Genomic DNA, 20,774 nt, shown 5'->3' on the forward strand with positions numbered 1-20,774 from the left:
ATAATGATGCGCTGACTTAATTTGTGTAGTAGAATTAGAGAAATCTGTTGTGTAGGTCATCGGGATGTAAGTAATGTTTATGTTGCCTCAAAATGTCTTTAAAATTATTCTACAAAATGAACAAGTGCAAATGATTATGGCAATTTTATGGATATAAGACATGTTGAAAAGGAGACTGGACTTACGAAATATACATGTTTCATTAAAAATGACTGTTACCCTACATGTGTTGTCATTTATGCGATATAACATTGATAAACCAACATCGTTTCTACAAATGTGGACTACCACAAAAGCGAAATAAACAATTGAAAATTAACGTTTTTGAAAATTAGAAGAGGTTGTGATAAATTATAAAACATTTAATCAATTTTTGTTTGTATTTTGTACATGAAAATATTTCTAAAATTAATTACAATAAGTTGAATGATCATATTAAATACACAGTGATATAGTATTTCGTTACATTATAGATTTGTCATTTAAAATCATTAAAAATCATAGTTCTTATCACAAAGTACTTGTATACTATACACCGCTGTAAATATATACTGTTAAGCTTATAACAGTTATGACATAGTCTTTAGATCAATATACTGTGTCAGTTTTCTTTTATTATCCTCTAACCATTTGGCCATTGAAGCTGTACATTTATGGTTTCGTTGTGTTATCAATATGAATTCTGAAAGCCACTCAGCGTTGCAGTTAATATTCTTGTTTGACGGCCTGTCAACAATTTTAAAGATTCTATATTATTATTTACACAAAAATTGATATCTTTAATTAAACCATTTGACATTTTTCATATAACTGATCAATATTACAATAGAAATATATTAAAAATATGTTCAACATTTAAAAGTGGCGCTCGCTTCTTTAAATTTCAAGTGGATTAATATAAAGTCTCAGATTAATAATAGTTTCACGCATATACAACTTTTTTGAATTATACAGTATTACTTTTCGAAAAAAAAGTTCATATGCTTAATATTAGAATATGTTCATAAATAAATTCTTTTCCGAAAGAGCAGCCAGATCGTTGGACATAAGAGTATAAGCTGAAGATACAGCACCAATATAACAGCTGGAGTAAAATAATTCCAACAGTTTATAAAAATAATCTTAAACGTACCTGGGCAAACATGCTACTATAAATGTAGCCCAACTTTCGACGGAATCTGGGTAAGTGAACAGAAGCTTCTGTACGGATCTAACACTATCTGATAATGAAGATTGTACAAAATAGTTAAACGACGATGCACAAGCCACATGTACAGCATTTGTATTTACGATATTTCTGTTGAGGAATAGTGCTTTTTGTGCACATCTACTAAAGGAATGTATATCAATTTCCAATAAAATTCTAAGTAACTGTATCCAATATCTTACATCATCTGCAATTAAAAATTGAATAAATTTAATTAAGTGTTCTAAAAATAATGATAAGAGAATGAATAATTTTGTATTGAGAATATATCACATACCAGGATAATTAAGAATTGCTTTAGATAGCGTCGAAACAGCGCTCTTTACGTCATTTTTTATTAGATGAAAGTATGCTGTCAAATTGGCGACATGATGGCCATAATCTCGATGATTTTCGTATGATTTCAATTCGTTGAGAATCAACGTAGTCAAGTTTAAATCTCCGTGTAATATACCTAATGCTGCAGCTGCCAGAAAACTAGTTACAACCTGCGGCTGAATTTGGATGCATTGGAAAAGTAACGTTTTGGCATCGTGTACTCCCTGGAAGGTGTACGCTATGGCAGCCATAGCACATAATGTATACGCTTTTTCTGTTTCAGTGTTCGCGAAGGATTGGAGTGTTGTTTCGTAGGCACTGTAAGATTCTTCATACTTCCCAGCTGAAAATAAAGAAATCTTATCTGAATGAAATCTGAGATTAAATTTGATTGCATGAAACATGACAAAAAAAAAAAATTAAGAAACATAACCTTTGTACAGAGACAATGCTAAGTGGCATTGCGAATTATAATTAGCTCCTCTAACAGCCTCAAATAATTTTATAGCCTCTGAATACTTTTTAAGTTGTATTAAAACACGACCTAAATTTAAACAGACCACATCCTTCTCTTCGGGAACGTTTGTGTGTATAGCTACAGCAAATTGTTCAGCAGATGATCTATAGAGTTTCTGTCTCTCTAAGAGTAATCCATATGCATTTCGTGCATAACAATCTTCAGGGTGGTATTCTATATGTTAACAGCAAATTATATATTAAACTGTGTTTCGTAGGACAGAGGCAGCGAAATTTCCATTATTCCAATAACAATTTTATGTGTCCTTGATTGATATAGATTGAATTTTTAGTTGTTACGCTTACCCAAATACCACGTCATGACGTCTGAGGCGACAAATAGAGCATGCATGTTTTCTATTATATATGTATAAACAGAGTCCTTCTCGATGTCGGTAGTTAAAAGAACAGTGAGCACCCAATGAGCATATCCAAGTGCAGCTTCATTGTGATACCCAAGTTGTATGGAATGCCGAAACAAGTCAATAGCTTCTTTCCTTGCCATCGTTTCTGCAATTATAGCTTGTCCTATCCAGCTGTTTATGTATGCTGGATCTGCGCGCTGAGCTTGAGAGTAAGCCTCATTTGCTTTATACAAATCTCCTGAGATAAGAAATATTATGCGTCACAAGTGTTATGGAAATTAAAGATCTGTATTTTTCCTTTAAAAAGCATTAAAACTAAAAATATTAAGTAATGATCCTTCTTTCGAGACATCTTTACCTATATGTAGATATAAAGTTCCTAAATTACACCAGACCACAGGATTGTTCAATTCTCTGTCGATTGCCATAACATAACAGTGTTGTGCTAACGCATAATTCTTTATGTGCGGTGACATACAAATGACTCCTAAGAGGTTCCAATGTAACCACGTTGAGGGACTCAGTTTAACGGCGTGTTTTCCAACCGCGAGACACTTACTCGCAAGTATCTTGTGGTCAACCGTTGGATCAAACTGTAACTGCATTAGATAGCAGGATGCTAGATCATGCCATAAGGAAGCAGATTGCGGCGAAATAGACAACGCGCAGCAATAACATCTGTAATTATAGTATTCATTAAAAGTAGTTGTGAACAAAGTCATGTTACTAGCATACAGACACGTTCCTCGTAGCCAATAAGAATAAGTCTCTGCGTTTCAAACACACAACACCTTCACTGTCATCATTTTTGATTAGTTTAGATGGTACATTCAAGAAATTGTACTTTTCTGGTAGAAGCGCGACTTTATAACATACATCGCCTAACAACTTCCAAAGGCAAGACATGTCGTTGCGCTCGGCAATAGCTATAGATAAATTATTCAATGCTTGTTGCAGATAATCATTCACGCGCCCCAGAAATTGTTTAGTAGCACTTTCCTTTGCCAAAGCTATACAGACTTCAGCCAATCCCTTCAAGGCAGACACGTATTGCGGTTTAATTAATAATATTTCCTCGAAATCATGCTTCGCATCAGTGTACTGCTCCAGAATCTATGAAATAGTGTATATAATAACAGTTTCCAATATAGCTTAGAAATATTAAATTATGTCAAATAAGTGTGTGTAAATAGTACTTACTAATTTAATAGTTGCAAGCTGTGTCAGGGAATACAATAAAGTAGGACATATTTCTAATGCCCGTTGATAAGATCTCAACGCTGACGTATAAGCACCGCGGATGAAATAAGCGTCTCCTAACGCTTCCCAATTGTAGCTGTAAAAACAAATCAACTAATAAACAAATACTAGGTAATTTCCAAAGAATTTTGATAAGTTTGTATAGAAAGTTTTATTTATGATATGAATAATTAACTCCAAAGCTACAAATATTCACCACTTATTTATTTCCCACAAACCTGACAAATAAAATAAGTCACACCTGTTGTTAGGATCAGCTCGAATAACACGTTGGAATGCTTTAATAGCCTGCAATCCATCTTCTTGATCAAGATATTGCTTTCCAAGTTGAAACCAAGCCCACTTAGGGCCATTATCTTCCGCAGTCAAACGTTCCAATAGTTGTATGTTTGCACTCTGCAATAAATAAATTTTATTTTTGCTCAAATACTTAATCACAAATATTATTTATTAAGCGATATAGACCCATTTCCTAAGAATTGTAAAAGATAAACTTCAATTCAACTCATATCTTATATTTTAATCAGGAACTTAAAACCGGTAAAAGCGTAAATCGTTTACTAATGCACTGCCTGTTGTAAAGAAAGCAGCTGGAAGGAATGTAGGTCTGATTGGTTATTAAGTACACATAATTTTGCTGTTAGTCGAAGTGATAATGTCAGTGAATCAAATTGTGAGAAGGTAAGGTCCCATCTTGCCTCTGTGCCATCTCAGCTGTCTTCTTTACAGCCATGAACGGTATTTATACTTACATAATTTTTCAGAAGCCTGTATACAGTACTTAAACCAATGCCAGCTTCTTCAGAATTTGGATTAATTTGTAATGCTTTTAGATAACACCTTCTTGAACGTTCCAAATCATTACCATGCTCACGATAATAATGTCCCAAATAAACCAGACACTCCCAATTATATTGGTCTGCAGTAACACCATTTAAAAATGCCATTAAACTGTGATTGTACTGTTCTCTTTCGTAATGCATGCTACCAAGAAGCAGCCAAGCTTCTGGCAGTTCCAATGCCAAGTTCACAGCTTCTATCGCATAGTCAAGCTGATTTTGCTGTTTGTAGTACAATGCTCTTATGATAGTAGCTTGAATTTTCGTATCATTGTTTGACTCCAAGTGTTGCAATATAGTCAGTGATACATCAGGATCATCCAATAATACGTGGATACGTGCATAGAGTAAGTCTGCTTGCGTAGAAGGATGTCTATTTATAAGCTAATTAAGGAAAACGAAAGTGTAAATTTAGTAAATTATAATAATAAGCTAGATGTAATGAGTATGCTAGAAGTTATTTTTTAGATTTAAGCTCAGCAACGTAATGGGTATCTATTTCAACAGAAATGAACTTAATTGAAAATATGCGTGGACATAATGTTAGAGTAGAAAGAGTTGTAAATCATTTATATATCTGAGAAGAAGCTAAAATACTGGGTTTCCTTTCTATTCATATATGCATTCAACAGATTCCTTATTAATGTTCTATAGCACTTACTTTTGGTAATCTCAATTATTCTTAGCTGTGCATAATTACATACTTCAACCCCCCACCATCAGGTGACCAACAATTTATTATAATATATTATTAAATCTTTGAAAGGAATACTGTGTTTTAAAAATTTTGATAAAAGAACTAATTTAATTGGAATTTAAAATGATCTAAGCTCCTCTAATGTGCTGCTGACATTTTTAAAATTTCATTCATTTCTATTCAGATCTTCTAAGTATTAAAAATCCCAATGAAAATGGGAAACTCTACTTCAATATGTTTCTCATACACTTTATTTCCTATCTTTCTCTAAAACACTTTTAAATATTGAAAATGTTTCATTATCCACAGGTACCTTAAATAATAAATGATTACACTTATATGATTTATCATGTAATGTTTAAGTAAAGAAATAAATTCCTTACATCTTCACAAATTTGTAGAGCAGTTTTCCACTTCTGAATATTGTTACTTCTGCTCATTGATTCTATCAGTATTAATTGCATTTTACACAATGATTCATTGCTTATTTTATTGTTTAGAAGTTTCATGGCTTGTTTCATGGCATTTTCTGTGTCCTCCCAACAATATAGTCGAAAACTTATTTCACTTAATATAATCCAACCATAGAACGAATGTGGTTTTATTGCAAGTACATTTTTCAATATTTGTCGTGCCATAAGCAGATCATTTGTTTTTTTTAAATGCACTGCTTGAGCAATAGCGGCATCGTGCGAGTCTTTATCCAACGTTATGAGACATTCATAATATTGTGTTATATTAACATCATCGTAGGAGTTACAATTTAAAATATTGTTTTCATAATAAACACGACATATATATTCTGTAAATAGAAGGAATTACATGTATCATTAATTTTCCTATAATGCTTAAATGCGATTGAAATTACTAATTAAAGTGTGTAGCAAGCTCGTAGTATAAACATATACATACAATAAGATTTTAATAGAATACATTGACAAAACTCACCTAATGGTAATTTATCATCAGGAAATTGTTGATGCATGTTTATAGCTTCTTTTATTACAGTGTCTGATTTATATTTATCATATAATATTTTTAAATATTTCCCATAGTAAATTTTTCGATTGTAAGCTCCAGTATCGTTAACAACAGATGACAGAATACTTTCTGCCATATCTTGATAATTATTTAGTCGACTACAAGTATGTACTAACATTTCTGCAAGTGTTATATTCAATGACTTTATTTGTTCATCATCCAATTTTTTTCGTAATTCATATAAACTTTCAACGCTTTGGCCAAGTACCGTGTCATCGTCTATTTGTAAAGAAATCTCTAATATTTTTTCTAGATTATGAAAAAACTTATTACTGCAAAAAATAGATTAGACATGTAATTATAAGAGAAAACTAAGATTTGTAACATGTAGAAGAATTGTATACCTTGTATCTATTTGCAACAGTTTGCAATAGGATGATATTAATTTGTTACGAGACTCATTATTATCTAAATTGTCTTCATAGTAGGTAACCAAACCCTGCCATGGTATTGGACTGTCAGGTTTGACTTGTATCGCCTTTTCCAGTACTAGAGGTACTTGTAATTTATATTCTTCAAGACCTAACATCGCAGCAGCTAACAAAAGAAGCGCATCAAAATGATTTTTATTTTTCCTTAATATTTTTTTACATTTCTGAATCACGGTTGAATATTCTTTCTCTCGATACAGCTGACGAGCTTCCTTCAAAATTACTTTTATTTCATCTGACATTTTTAGAATAATACAAGTTCGTATTACACGAAGCGCGGCGAAGACAGCATAAAATAATTAGCTTCTAACTTAATCTCTGGTAATTGCAAACGCAATAAGAGAACGTAACCATCAAAATACTTCTTTGCTAAGGTATACAAGCTTTCAATTATAACGCACAATAATCACGGAAGTACACATTTTTATAGGAATATCTTCACTGTTCAACTACAATTCAATGCTAACAATGCTTATTATCAATTTTTCGTTGCTTATTATGTTATTATTAACAAAGAATTCTCTGTTATTGGTTTGTATCAGTTTGTATATAATCCAATATAATCTGATATAATCTATGTATGTATGTCACATCAGTGTTCTTATATATGTAGATCAGTGTCCGTATTTAGTTATTTACATCAGAAAACATTGAAGGTGATTGACTCAGGAACTAACATAGAGAGGGAAATTTGAAGTAGGTATACACAGATTTATGTGAAATACTTGTAAGCTTTCTTAATATTTAATAATGTAACATAACTACAATCAAAATATACAATGAAAATGTATGAATTGTTTATAGTAAATTACGGATTATATCACATTACTTTTCATTCATAACTTTAGTGCATCTATTGCAAATACACCTAATGCATCAAATATCGGTAAGATTGGGTACGATACCGAAGTGGTACTGGCGTCTTAGCACCGACGAGGTATAAGAGTAGACACTCTATTCCTATGTTTCGTCTATGATGAAATTACGTGGGTTCTGGTCCATGCTAAACGTTATTAGGGTTCACATAGACCGCTCGGTGCAGCACTATACATATCAGATTCACCAAAACCTCGGTCGTGAGCATTGTTATTTCCTCCCTGCTATTCCATTTCTTCGAAAAGTTCTTTGACGCAATCAAATTTAATACAAGTACCATCCAATAGATACTATGCTTTTGAAGGAATGTTTTAATTCATTATTTTTCTAACTCATCAGTAGTAGCCTGCGTAAGCTCGGTTAGAAAGAGTGTGAACAATGAACCCTGTAAGGGACAGAAATGGGTATTTGTCTTACGCGTTGTTTTTTTGTGGACTTGAATTATTATGATTTGAAAACAAAGATTTGTAAAATCATTCCCTATAATACTAACTATATCTAACCTTACACCCTGCACATTACAATTAATCGCATAAATGTTAAAATAATTGAATATTTTTGGTGGTTTATATACGTATATAGAAATGCAACGTGTGTATAGTAGTATTTGTAAATGCCGTCCCTTATTTAGAAATAAGGTAATAACAGACACGTTTTATAAGTTTATCGAACTATAATATACGAAAAATTTCTTCACTGTAAATATGAATTGCATCATTTTTTGTCGTTAAAAATATGTTAATTTTAGCATTACATTAATAAGATAAATTAGATTCCTTACAGCTTTGTATAAATCGAAAGATCACTATCGGGTCACTGTTCATTACGAGGGTGGTAGGAACCCACCTAAAATTCTTGCCGCGCCGGCCGTATGTGAGTGACACAATTCTTCATTTATCTTTAAGAATTAATTTTACTCGTAACATAGTTACCTGAACCATGTTTTATTGAAATTTGCATGATTCGATAGAGTTCAAGGTAGAATCTCTGTGATCAGCTTGAGCTCGACAGCTTTTGAGTACAATGACTATGTTACTTTGATATTGTAGGATTTTTTGGGGATGATTGTTCGGCAGTCAATGTGTTGATAGAGAATCATAGATTCGTCTCAATCTGAAAATGAAGGTACTGAACTTAAAAATCGTAAATCGATATGTGCATCTACCAAAATCACTACCATCATAATCACGGGGAAATACGTATTATCAGAGCTTTTTAAGTGAGGTACAGAAAGTGCTTGTGCGAGGTGGAGCTGGTAAAGGGAAATAGACGGATGATAAACGCAAGGAAATTCGGTAGGAGAGAGAGAGAGAGAGAAAGGTGTACAACGTAAGATAAAAAGAACCGGGTATAGAAAGGGAAAGAAGCACGAGAGTGATACGAAAATCGGCAATCGAGGGAGGGAGAAGGAAGTGTGGAAGGGTGAACCATCGAGCGATGGTGGGGCATGCGAACGAGTTTGGTTTGATGGGAGGGAAGAGGGGAGTAAGTGGGAAGCCTGAAGCCTGACCCGCTCCAGTCTCGAGCCAGCTACGGGTAGTGTTTATACATTGTGATGTGACAATGACGGTTCTTATAATTGTGAAACGACGCGTTACTGTGATCAGCTGATCGACTCCGTCAGTCAACCAGAGAGAAACAGAGTATCAGAGCCGGTCCTCGCTAACGAAAAGAGTACATACACGCCACGGGGGGTGGGGGGGAGGGGGAAAAAGAATTCAATTTCGGTGGCTATGTCGTTGCACCTGTGATAGGCTTTGCCTCCAAGAGAGGCCAGCGTTGTCTGTTCTTGTGTGTACGGTGGTTTTCGGTTCTGTGGGTGTGTTGCGTGCACGTATGATTCGCACGAGCGATAGATAGATGTGTCTTAGCCATGCCTGCCGTCCGGAAGTACAGAAGGGATACCAGTGAAGTGAGCTGCTGCCTCAAGTATGTGATATTCGGATTTAATGTCATGTTTTGGGTGAGTATATATCATTTTTCTAACTGTAATTTTTACTCGATTCTTAGTCAATCTACACATATACGGTAGAATATACACATAAACGGTCAAAGGACCTTCTCAGGATGGAAAATTGAAAGATAGATGACAAAAATACATTGGCAATTATTATTTCGGTTAAAGGATAGGTGTCGCTAAGGACAGACCCTCGAAGAAAGCCCCATAATTTACGACGAAATGAAAATAACGTTATAAAGTATTAGTATTGATAAAATTTATTATAGAGAGTATGTAAAGTGAGAGTGCAGGATCAGGTGACAATTATCGATGTGAAATCAGATAGTGCGGCGGAAGTCAATGAATCATATCTTATTCTATGTGCATATGATTTTACCGTTACGAATGGGTATTCTTCGGGGAAAAAAGGATGTCCACGTTGCGTGGAATAAATAACAGTGTTTTCAGTTAAAAATTAGAGATAGAATTTTGTCCGGTCTTGACGTGACCTTGAACGGAATCCATTCGCGGTTTGCGTAATGAAAACAAATATTCTCGCGAGGTGAAACAATGCTAATGACCCGCAATGCAGTTCGTTTGTGGTGCAAAGTGCTCCAATTGTGAGTACCACAATGCACACATGTGCGTCACGGTCTGTATACCTCGTAGCGTTATTTCCGAACAGTGTCGGCTCGAAACTTTTAGATTGGAGTGTACGGAGCTATAGTGTAAGGGGCCCAATTACTGTGCCTATGTTAATTATACTTATTTTTAAAGCATAATGAGTATTAAAATAGAGATATATATAACACGAACTGATTTCAATGAAAAAATTTAATATCTCTTTTTTTGATATTCATTATGCTTTAAAAATAAGTATAATTCATATAGGCACAGTAAGTGGTACCCCCACAGTAATTGGGTCCGTTACCCTATATTAACTGATTTCAATGGAAAAATGTCATATCTCTTTTTTAATAATTGGTACCCCCACAGTAATTTGGTTCCTTGCATATTTGTCATTGGTTCCTGCGCCGACACGGCTGTTTTTTCAATGCCACGATCTTCGTCGAAGTTATCACCGTTTGAAGTACCTCGCCAGAAAAGTTGCCGCCGGAACCGGTTCCCAATAAGTGCAACCGGCCACGCTATGGCATAAATTTGCTTTCCTCAAAGCGAACGCGAAACTGTCTGCCTCGATCTTGCCAGGATGGGGTGGTGTTTTGGCGCTGAGAGTTTCTCCGAACACTCTCTGCCATTCGGAGATAAGGGTGAACCGTTTTCCTCGGTGAAAATGAAAGCCAATCAACTTTCAAAATTAGTACTGATAAACGTGGAAAGAGAGCATCTTTGCGTTAACACATTGTTTACCGACGAGATCAATTCATAATTTTTCACTCCAGATGAACCGATGAGCAAACGCTTATGCCAACCATCAATTAAACAACTATGCCGGGGGTGTTCTAGTTCACGGGCAGGTAAAACCTTTTTACCAAACCGAGCTAAAAAAATTTGTATAACTTAATGAAACTACAATGAAAATGCAAGTTTCGGATCTGTTAGTTACACTTTTTTTGTTTTTTTTTTCAAGGGATACAAAAGAGATCGCATATTTTCAGATAAATAAGAAAATTTTCCTCCTTAAAACGTTATCTATCGATAATTATCAATATTTGTAATGCTTAATCAAAAATATTTCACTTTTATGATATTTTGTACACATTTTAATATTAACCATTTTTCGGATAAACCCCAATTTGGTTCTGATAAAATATGTTTACGAGTTTCTGGAGAATGAAGCGTTCTACAAGAATTATGTTCTACACTTTTTTTTATCTATTCTCGTACGGTAGAATTGCATCACTGTCTATTGTAACAGCTGTGTTTGGTCGAGTCTTATTGTTAGCCAAGTACACGTGCGTTTGGCGAATATTCGAACAAGATGTTTTCGTAGATGAGGTTGCAAAAAACTATGATTCTGCCTTTCTTTACTTATTAAAGACAATTTTTTCTGGATCACCTTATAATATTTTAAAGTTCAGTTGTCTACGATATAGACCATATACAGCGCCGTAACTGTTAATTCATCTTTTTTCCTGTGTCCCATATAGTTTCGTAAAATACTTTAAACAATATATTTAATTTACACGACAGTTAAAGCGAGTTAAAATGTCATGCATGAATTCTGAATGATCTCAAAGTATAGAATTCCGGTTATGTCCTTTTATTTCATTTTCATTTGTGCGAGATATTAATTGACTACGGATTTTTATAAAAAATGAAAGTGTTGCGCACAAACTGTCAGATAAAGGCGCTAAATAGAAATTTCTTTCTTTCATTGATAACTTTAATAAATGATGAGAATGATGTATTGACATTCTCAAATATTTTCTAATTTTTCTACTTTGAATTTCAGCTAATCAGTTTTGTAATAAATAAAATTCAACAATATTTCAGCAATAGTGCAACAATATTTCGTCGCGAAAATTTGTGGAGTAATTAGACTGCGGATTTTTATGCAAAATAAAAATGGTCTACATCAAATGCAAGATACAACAGCTATATAGACATTTGTTTTTTTTTTTTATAATTTTAACGAATTAAAAGTAGTATCTTCTTCAAATTACTGTTTTGCACATGATTTACGCGTATTTAATATTTAAGCGCATAAAATTCGCAGTCTAATGATATGCAATATGGAGGACGCAGAAAAATTAACGAAATCTTTTTTGACGTTAGAACGCGAATGTCAGATGATAATTATACGATTACAACACTTCTATCACCGATGACGCAACGATTAGAAAGCGAATCGGTTACGGGATTTGATAGAACTCGGCAGTCGTCCGTTTTCCGTTTCACTCTAATTTCTATTATCCGTTGTCTTTTGTCCGACAGTTAGGTGCTGTTAAACACGCAATAGGATGATAAGCAATAAATCGAGACAGCATAACAAGTTCAAGATGCGTCGATGAAATTAGACCCCCTGTTCTAACCACTTATCAACTAACGTTCTGCCAAGAAATTAAACATATTCCAAGCGTATGAGCCTCGATGGAAAATAATCTGTGACCTCCTCGTCTTTACTATGACCTAACTGGGTGCAGTCAATAATTTGTTACAAATATTTACTTTATCGAGGAGACTAAGACAATAAAAGGTTAGTTCGTAACAATATCGTCTTACCAAGGTTATTGTTAAATTAACTTGATTAAAAAATTAGTGAATCTCTAATAGAATTAAAAGATACGGAAAATGAGCAGATTATTGAAATAGATTAAAAAGAAAGAAGCACATGCGTTTTATGATAGGATATCTAAAACAAACGTTTGGAAAATATATTACAAACATTTGTCAATGTTGCACCAGTGTATAAACGTTGCGAGTTCGGTCGCGAAATAGCGTGGCGAGGGGTTGAAGGAATATCCACATTAATAATACATACTGCGTTCGCTACCCTGTGCCGCGTCGGACACCTTCGAGACGCCCTCAGGCTAATGTAGTTTAAAAAGCAAATTGTCGTAATCGTGCTCGCATTGCGCGACTTAGTTGAGCTTTTATTACGCAAGTGCGCGGCGTGCAAGTGGGTCAAATATGGAGGGCTGGATGATGCGCATGGATGCGTAAGGAGGGTAAGTGCACCGATGCTGTTCTCGCATCCGTGTCCTCGATCGCTGACGCTCTAAGTTTCCAGTTAAGCGCCAGACAAGATTCCGGAAGCCGCTTGCGACACTGGTCTACTCGAAATTTCTGGGATCGGTGGCAGTTGACACCGTCTTGAAAAAATATTTCCTGTGGCTAAAAAAGAAAATTAAGACGAGACCTTACAAATCTTATCGTTATTTCTTAGGTTGTTCGTGTTGCTAGTTGTATATACAGACGGTGAAGAAAAGGGTAGGGAGCATAGTGCTATGTCAAGTGTTTTTGATTAACTAAACGTTTGCAATTCTCGTTGCTACGATTTATTGTAAAGATTCTAGCGTGATTCTCCGCGTGCTCCGTCTCTTCGAATGAAGCCGATAATTTAGATGATTTAGATCTAGACATCGAGATACGCCTACTTTGGAAAGACTATGTCAATCAGTCCAATTGCTATTTCGTGCAAATAAGAAACGCTTCGGTGTCGCCCGCGAAATCTACTGACATCTCGAAACGGATCGCAAGTCCCGTCGAATTATACGGTATATTAGATTTCGATTTATTGCGCTGGTGAACTGTGCCATGTAAATTTAAATTTGAACGGTTAAATTCATATCGGCGGGTAGCGGGATAGAGAAATTCAAAGCGGGTCGTTTCACCCTAAATCGATCGCTTTTGCCACCGAGATCGGCAATCCCGGTGTTCGGTAAATTTTTTCAAAAATCCACGCGGAGGCGTTAAAACTATTTCAAGAAAGTATATGTAAATGCATAGACAAATATAAATGTTTATTCATCTCTTTGCGGGTAGTAAACACCTATCTCAATCCTCTTCAGTTCGGAGTCTCATTTACAATCTCTTTTGTTAATTTTTATCTACTGGCTTAGCATAGTCCTTAACCCACTCTTATAATCTTGCAATTAGCGTTTCTTGCACTTTTTCTGACTACATTAATCCAATGTATAATCTCCTGTGATCTCAACGATAAGGATATTGCGTTATTCCGTCGGTGTAAAATTTTCTGACAAGCGCAATATCCGCAGAGATAAATTGATCATGTACAGGTGTTCCAAAAATATTGTACGTCCTTGAAAGGGGTGATTGCTCGAGTTATTTGGAGTAACTTTTTCCTTTGCGAAAATGTTCTCCGTAGCGTCGTTAAGGAGTTATTAACGAAAAACACGGGCCAATCAGAGCGCGGATACAGCGGACGGATTCCAGCTTGGCCAATGCCAACACCACTCCACTCTCCCGCGCGACGTGAAGCCTCGCTCTTATTGGTCCACGTTTTTCGTTTATAACTCCTTAACAAAGCCGCGGGGAACATTTCCGCAAAGGAAAAAGTTACTGCAAATGACTTCAGGAATCACCTCTTTCAAGGAAATACAATGTTTTTGGGATACCCTGTAGAGTACAATTTGTTCGCAAAATGCCTCGTTCCGAAAATAATCGAATCTACAAATCTGTTGGGCACGTTTGCATTCGAGACCACGGTTAGTAGAAACCGCAAGTCACAAACGGAAACATTGCCTGGTTTCTATGCAACGGTGTACCTACGATTTCCAAATACGATTATCCCGAAACAAAGCATCCTATGAAAAAGTTTTGTCGCACGTTTCCAACTTATCTTTGCCCGCGGAATGACCTTCTACACAATTGTATCACCCGAGACACCGTGCGTGCTCCTGTAATCGCACACAAATCGCATGCATTTTTTCTTCTTTCTTTTTCGTCATCTCCTTCATTTCGCTCGTTCTTTCCGTTTCTATTATTCTTTCGCAATCTCTTGCTAGAAACGTTGGCACAATCCCAAGTACAGTAATGCCTCGATATATGTGACTGAGCTCTCGAAAGGTTTTCATGTACGTAAACATTTTTGCGTTTGTGACTATTCTTCTGTGGAAACTTCGACCAACATATTCGCGACACTTGTCTGCTTAGCATGAGACAAAACATGACATAAATAGAAGCGTATTTGTTAGTTCAATTGACAGTTTAGCCTCGATTATGCGAACCGAGGGAATCTGAACTCCCCAGTATCGCGTTACACGAATCGGTAAAGATTTTATTTAGAATTGCAGCGAGATAATTGTTCTATTATCCGAATTCATGTTTCACAGATCAGTTCGGATAATCGAGGTTCTACTGTATCGTGAATCAGACGAGTAAATGTGATCCGAATTGTGGCGTGTCTGATATCATTTTAATCGGAAGAATGTCACGGATATGTTGGTGAAAGTTTCGTAACAACAATCATTAGTAGATTGTGGATTTTATGCGTTTATAGGAAAATTTGAGTAATTAAAAATTTCAAATAGTGGGAGACTTGATAGAGCTGTTAGTATTTCCATTGTTTTGGATCTGTTAAAATTATTCAAGCAAAGAAGAACATTTTATTTGGTTCCTATTTCTTGCAACTGATGAAGGACATTTTTATTTTGCATAAAGATCCGCAGTCTAATCATTGGAAACAAAAAAAGTAGGATACATATAAAATACAAAGCACATAGTCATTTTCATTAAATCGTGTTATATTATTAGCAATAAGTCAAAAATGAGGAAAATAGAAAATTCTTATTTACACGAAAATTGATGGAGCAAAAGTTTTCAGCTAATACACTGCAGTGTATAATAATTTTTCCGGAAAAGGAAGTATAGTAGTCATAAAATTACAGTTACGTCATCGCTAATTAAAAATTTTTATAATTCTTAATAACGAGTCTTCGACGGTGTATTTCAAATCGTTTCATAGTGTTCATTATGCTATTACCGAATTAAAACAGCTATACAATGTATAATTAATGACTAATGAATACTGGTAGATTATGTGCGAAATATCTGGAATAAAATTAGTAACATTACTAGCTATAATTGAGAGTATGGTTCGGTTACCTCGGACAGACCGTGTCGTCGTAATTAACAGCTTGTTAACATGTTAGCGAAGAAGTTCTTTCGTCGAGAAAATAATTACTCCGCAGAGCAAACACCAGAGGATCAAATTACGTTTGTTTGTTAAATTCATTGTTCACCTACATTGTCTATCTTCATCTAAAATTTTCTTTATAAATCTCGAATTTATAAACCCAATTTCCAATTATTGACGATAGAGTATACGGTAACAGTTAAATAGCAAACTATTTGCGACTGAGATAGACTGGCGTGCAAACGAAATCGAAATTAAACATTAACCTTAATGCACTATAACGGCGAATTATTCAGGTGAATGTTATGTGGTTGCTCTTCAAACTAAATTGGAGGTTGCTAATTCGATTCGTTGAAATTGAACTGTTTCATATATTTTCATGTATTAACGTTATATAAACTATCGGTATTTAATTAACTAGCACCGACTGCTGAAAACGGAAAGCTTCGATTGCAAGCACAGTAGAACCTACATTATTCGAACTAAACAGGGAGAATATTGTTAAACTAATGTCAATTAATTAATCAATCAATTAATTAACTGCGAGTTGCTCTTCACTGGCTCAGAGTTATTCAAAGAAGATTCAGAGATTCGGATAATCGAGATCCTGCTGTACTTCCAAAAGTTTCAGCTGTCGAAGGTATAAAAGTGTTTACACTACCATTGATTAATTTTCAAGAGTTCGCGAACTGAAAACGTTCCCTTTTTTCGTAACGCAACTCTGTGACAGCAGTTTCTGCGCGAGTAGAAAATTAACATTTCAATGGGAAAAATAATTAGCTCGCGTTGGAAACGAATTAACCCGGACAGCGTGCAAGAGGTAATTGATGCGTTAAGTTTTCAGGAGCGGTTTTCCCGGGGAATCATGCCCTCGCGTACACACGATTTCGCGGAGGTAATACCAACGAAATGAATAACTTAATACCTTCCTTCCTCTGTCATGTGAGCTGATGTCACATTTCGATTCTATCAAAATTCCTGACATTCGGCGATCGATTCGGCGTAGAATGACCGAATGCATACGTGCATGACGGGAACGATACAGCTCTAGGAGCCCTGTCAGCCCTGCTGGTCCGTAAGTCATAGGTTAATGCCCCGGGGAAATTATCCAGATGTGTCGATACCAATTTCTGGCAGCCAATGAGCAGCGTCTCTGGCTATCGTCTTTCACCCGCACCCATCAAACACGGACTCGATGTCACCGTGTACTCGAAGGGCCGCAGGACCACGGGCTGGCACTTTCTCACGAAGATGCTTCGCACAGGTCCTCTTTCTTCTTCAGTAATCTGACGCGACGGTGCACCAGAATCGCTGAACAAAATTCATGTCTCAATTATATTAGGGGGGCCCATAAGTAATCAATTATTTAGAAATCTAAAACAAACTTTGTAGAAAATTCAGGTTTTCATTTCTTAAGTTATTATACAATCTCCATCATTAGCAAGGACAGTTTGCCATCTTTCAAATAATCAAATAATTGATTACTTATGGGAACCCCTAATACGTTGTGAAATACAAACTGTACGGTTTCAGGGGTTTTTGGGGTCGTTGGATACCAATTTTTATTTTAGGAAAGAAAATATATTTGCAAAGAATAATTTCTCTTTTACCGATTGTTAAAGCAACACTATTCTTTTCTGGTCCGCAAGTTCTTCAAACACGTTTCGAGTCATATTGTCGTCACCAATGCAGAAATAGCAGAGTACTCGAGAATCAGTAAATTGTCCTTGCCTCTGTGTCGTCGAAGCCATCCCCCGTATTTCAATGGCATTGACACATATCGAGAATATGAGATTCGCAGAGCGAAGGTGTTGCGTAATGTCTCTGTGAAAATTAAGTTGTCGTAATAACCGCGGATCGTATGAAATGCACTTTCGCAAAACTCTCTGGCTTCGCATAATAAAGAAATAATCTAATGACGAAAGGCGTGCCGTTACACGAGTGATCACCGTAGAGCCTCAAACTGAATTTCACACGAAACCTCGTGTCTGTAATTCAATGCCTCGCTAAACTATTTAAATTGCTGTTTAATTATCGGCCATAGTTGGCTCGTTCTCAAACCGAAGTTTTATGTAAAAGTCCTCGCCCCTCGCGTTCCTGCTAAATTTCCCGTTATTAGCTTGCGGATTTCTATGCAAAGTAAAAATTTCTTGCATACGAGCTTTAGTATCTTTATAGCTCCACGACCACGGCGAATGAAATCGTTCGTGCAATCCACAATGGAAATTCCTGTAACGGCATTTCAGTGCTTATTTTTACAGAAAAAAAGCTGCAAACGAAGTACAGATTTGCAAGTAAATGGGATTTATCTTGCACGTGAACAAGAACGCTGTACTAGCGCCGATCAAATTCGATCTAACGTTCAAGGCTATACACGATCGATCGTAAATCGCGTTAGCTGCTTAGGTTTTTTGTGTCGAGCCTGGCCGCCCGTTCCTTTCGCAAACTGAGGTTGCGCGCCATTTCGCTGGATTTGCTCAAACATCGAAACGTTTTTTTCCCCCTCGGTGGCTCCGCCGTTGCCTAGGCCGGATTGGTCGCGACGAAATCAGATCGTGCCAATAATAATTATTGACGCGTAATCTCTCTCGTTCCAGATTCCAATCGGAAACGTTTCAACTTCCGTCTGCGCACTCGGACGTCACGGAAATTACTTTATCCCCCTCCGCAACGCTCTACCGCCGTAGGAACTAAAAGTGTCGTTTTATTTTTCGTTTCTCGTCCCTTCCTCTCTCGCAAAGAGCGAATTTTAATGTCCGTTCTATAATAACATTTCTGTTTCACCTCGAATCACAGTTACGCATCGTGGATCTTTGTGTTATAGAAAAATCGTTCGCGTCGACTGCGATAAAGGGGGGCCAAACGGATGTGTCTTTCCCCCTTTAATGATTTTAATAAGTTGAAACCAACACGTCGAAGCTCTCGCATTCTTCTGTGTTGAAAAATTAATGTCTTTTTGAAAATTGGACCTAAAAGCTCGATTCCTTTTTCTTTTTATTTATAAAAAGTTATAGGTTTTTAGAGGGTACCCGCTTAATTTTGTCTTCGACTGTAAAATTCTTGGTCTACGATAGTTGAGATCCGACAAGGAAAGTTCATGGGGTTACAAAAAACCATTCCGGAAATTTTGAATGACGCGCATTGTGGGCGTATATAATACCCGTATGACTCATTTCGTCGGTCGAATAAAATCCCCGACACCTCGTAATCATTGCCTGAGGGCATGATTCTGACAACCTCAGGAACCACGTAGAGAGCCGCGTAGGAATTAGGTTCTAGGCTATGCGTGACGTAATATTGATCATGGGGAAACCCTAGTGACAATTAAATTTCATCGCACAGAATTGCTGCTGAGATTATAAGGATATAGTATAATTAATATACCCTTATATACTATAAGGGTATAGTATAATTTTTGTAGGATCAGTTGCAACTAAAGTAAAGTTCCCAGCATCTTCGAATTTTTCCGCAACAGTTCTAGTGACAATAATTTTCAGGAATTGTGGCTGAAAAATCGTGCAAACTACCAACATAAGAGAAATCCGGTGGCATGGAAGATACGATAAATAGTTCCGGTTCAACTGGGTGCTATTCCCTGTCTCTCATGAAGCTCCCCTTTGCATCATCAACGGACGAACCCTGCAACGGATAGGCGCGCGTAATTGTGTCAATAAAAATAATACCGGCGACACGATCGAATCAATTTATCGGATGCAGACCCATCGTGTTTAAATCGCATCGTGCTCCCCTCTCTCTGTCTCTCTCCCGATTCAATTTCCAACGCAAAAAACTCGTGGACGTATCCGTGGTTCCCATGAGAACCGAGAGTTTCTCGGCTATAATTAAGCGAAAACTGTGGGAGGAAATTGCTTGCGACTGTTCGACGTAAAATACATCTATAAAAGCGCACCGTTATCGAGCGGAGCCTCGGCAACTTCTGCTTTCAATTTCATGTTCGATAATTACTCTTTGTTCGGGACGTCAACGCTCGAGGTGTACGCAGCAAAGATTAAAAACTACTGCGACAGCAAATTAGAAAAAGAACGATCGGCTGGCTTTGGACTTGTATTAAGTTGGTACACAACATTTCGCTGGGCTTCCTCTCCACCGGCAGTGCCTTCCAGTGAATCATGTTACTAGGATTATGTCCCTAGCAAATCCTAATATTTATCGCGCTGTGTCTTACCAACAGGATCTCGACAACATTGCCATTGTATCATCGTTAGTTTCGTTTGGTAGTACCTGTGTCAGGAATTAAGAGCCCCTAGAGAACTTCTCCTCGTACCAGCTCGAGTAATTGAGACATTAATAATTAAGCGGGCAGAGATTATGGCGTGACAGCATTAGACGATGCACATGGATTATGATACGATTAAAACGACAGAAGCGATCGAAGTAGACAAACGAGCTCCTTCGGTTATTCGATCCTAGGGAATTTTCGTCTAGGGGAAATATTGAACGTCGCTTCACGAAACCTTGTTGCTGGTTATTTAAATCTTTCCACAGAAAGTAAGGAATGGATTCTTTTTGCTATGACATCTACATTTCGAGATAGAGTTTATACATAGGAACATTCTTCGAGTTATAACATCCGTGATAAAGTGAATTAGGATGGCGTAATGCCACGGAAAGAGTAAACAAGTCTAGACGCATGCGGACTGTGTATTGATTACTTACCAAACTGGGAGTATAAAAAGTAAAAAATGTTCGAGTAGAGGGTGCT

The 20,774-nt window shown here is 36.4% G+C and overlaps 2 protein-coding genes across 9 annotated transcripts in view; one reads left to right on the forward strand and one right to left on the reverse strand.

Moving 5' to 3' along the window:
- Positions 1-347: 347 nt before the first annotated feature.
- Positions 348-7,299, reverse strand: LOC143356791 (superkiller complex protein 3). Its single transcript, XM_076792764.1, has 13 exons — positions 6,588-7,299; positions 6,151-6,515; positions 5,586-6,004; positions 4,419-4,889; positions 3,908-4,062; positions 3,607-3,742; positions 3,146-3,519; positions 2,765-3,084; positions 2,348-2,644; positions 1,959-2,216; positions 1,485-1,868; positions 1,133-1,394; positions 348-726 (listed from the first exon to the last, which is right to left on the reverse strand). Exons 1-13 carry the CDS (start codon positions 6,914-6,916, stop codon positions 570-572), a joined length of 3,927 nt encoding a protein of 1,308 aa, XP_076648879.1. The 5' UTR covers positions 6,917-7,299; the 3' UTR covers positions 348-569.
- A 1,760-nt stretch (positions 7,300-9,059) lies between these two features.
- The window catches only part of Tsp26a (Tetraspanin 26A), a 30,621-nt gene continuing 18,906 nt past the window's right edge, over positions 9,060-20,774 (forward strand). For all 8 annotated transcript variants that reach the window (XR_013082609.1, XM_076791389.1, XM_076791388.1 and 5 more), the window contains exon 1: positions 9,060-9,513. Coding sequence is in view for 7 of the 8 variants with exons in the window: in XM_076791389.1 (XP_076647504.1) it covers positions 9,424-9,513 (90 nt within the window). In the remaining variant the exon portion in view is untranslated. The remainder of the gene's footprint in view (positions 9,514-20,774) is intronic.

The sequence above is a fragment of the Halictus rubicundus genome, chromosome 8 (assembly GCF_050948215.1).
Source record: "Halictus rubicundus isolate RS-2024b chromosome 8, iyHalRubi1_principal, whole genome shotgun sequence".
NCBI classification, from domain to species: Eukaryota; Metazoa; Arthropoda; class Insecta; order Hymenoptera; family Halictidae; genus Halictus; species Halictus rubicundus.

Bases quoted from the DNA above. Each gene is read 5' to 3' on its own strand.
- LOC143356791 (XM_076792764.1), bottom strand. From the start codon at position 6,916: ATGTCAGATGAAATAAAAGTAATTTTGAAGGAAGCTCGTCAGCTGTAT. The intron at 4,063-4,418 runs GTAAGTATAAAT...TATTTATTGCAG, and splicing joins ACAGGCTTCTGAAAAATTAT to AGTGCAAACATACAACTATT. The intron at 3,085-3,145 runs GTCTGTATGCTA...CTATAATTACAG, and splicing joins TTATTGGCTACGAGGAACGT to ATGTTATTGCTGCGCGTTGT.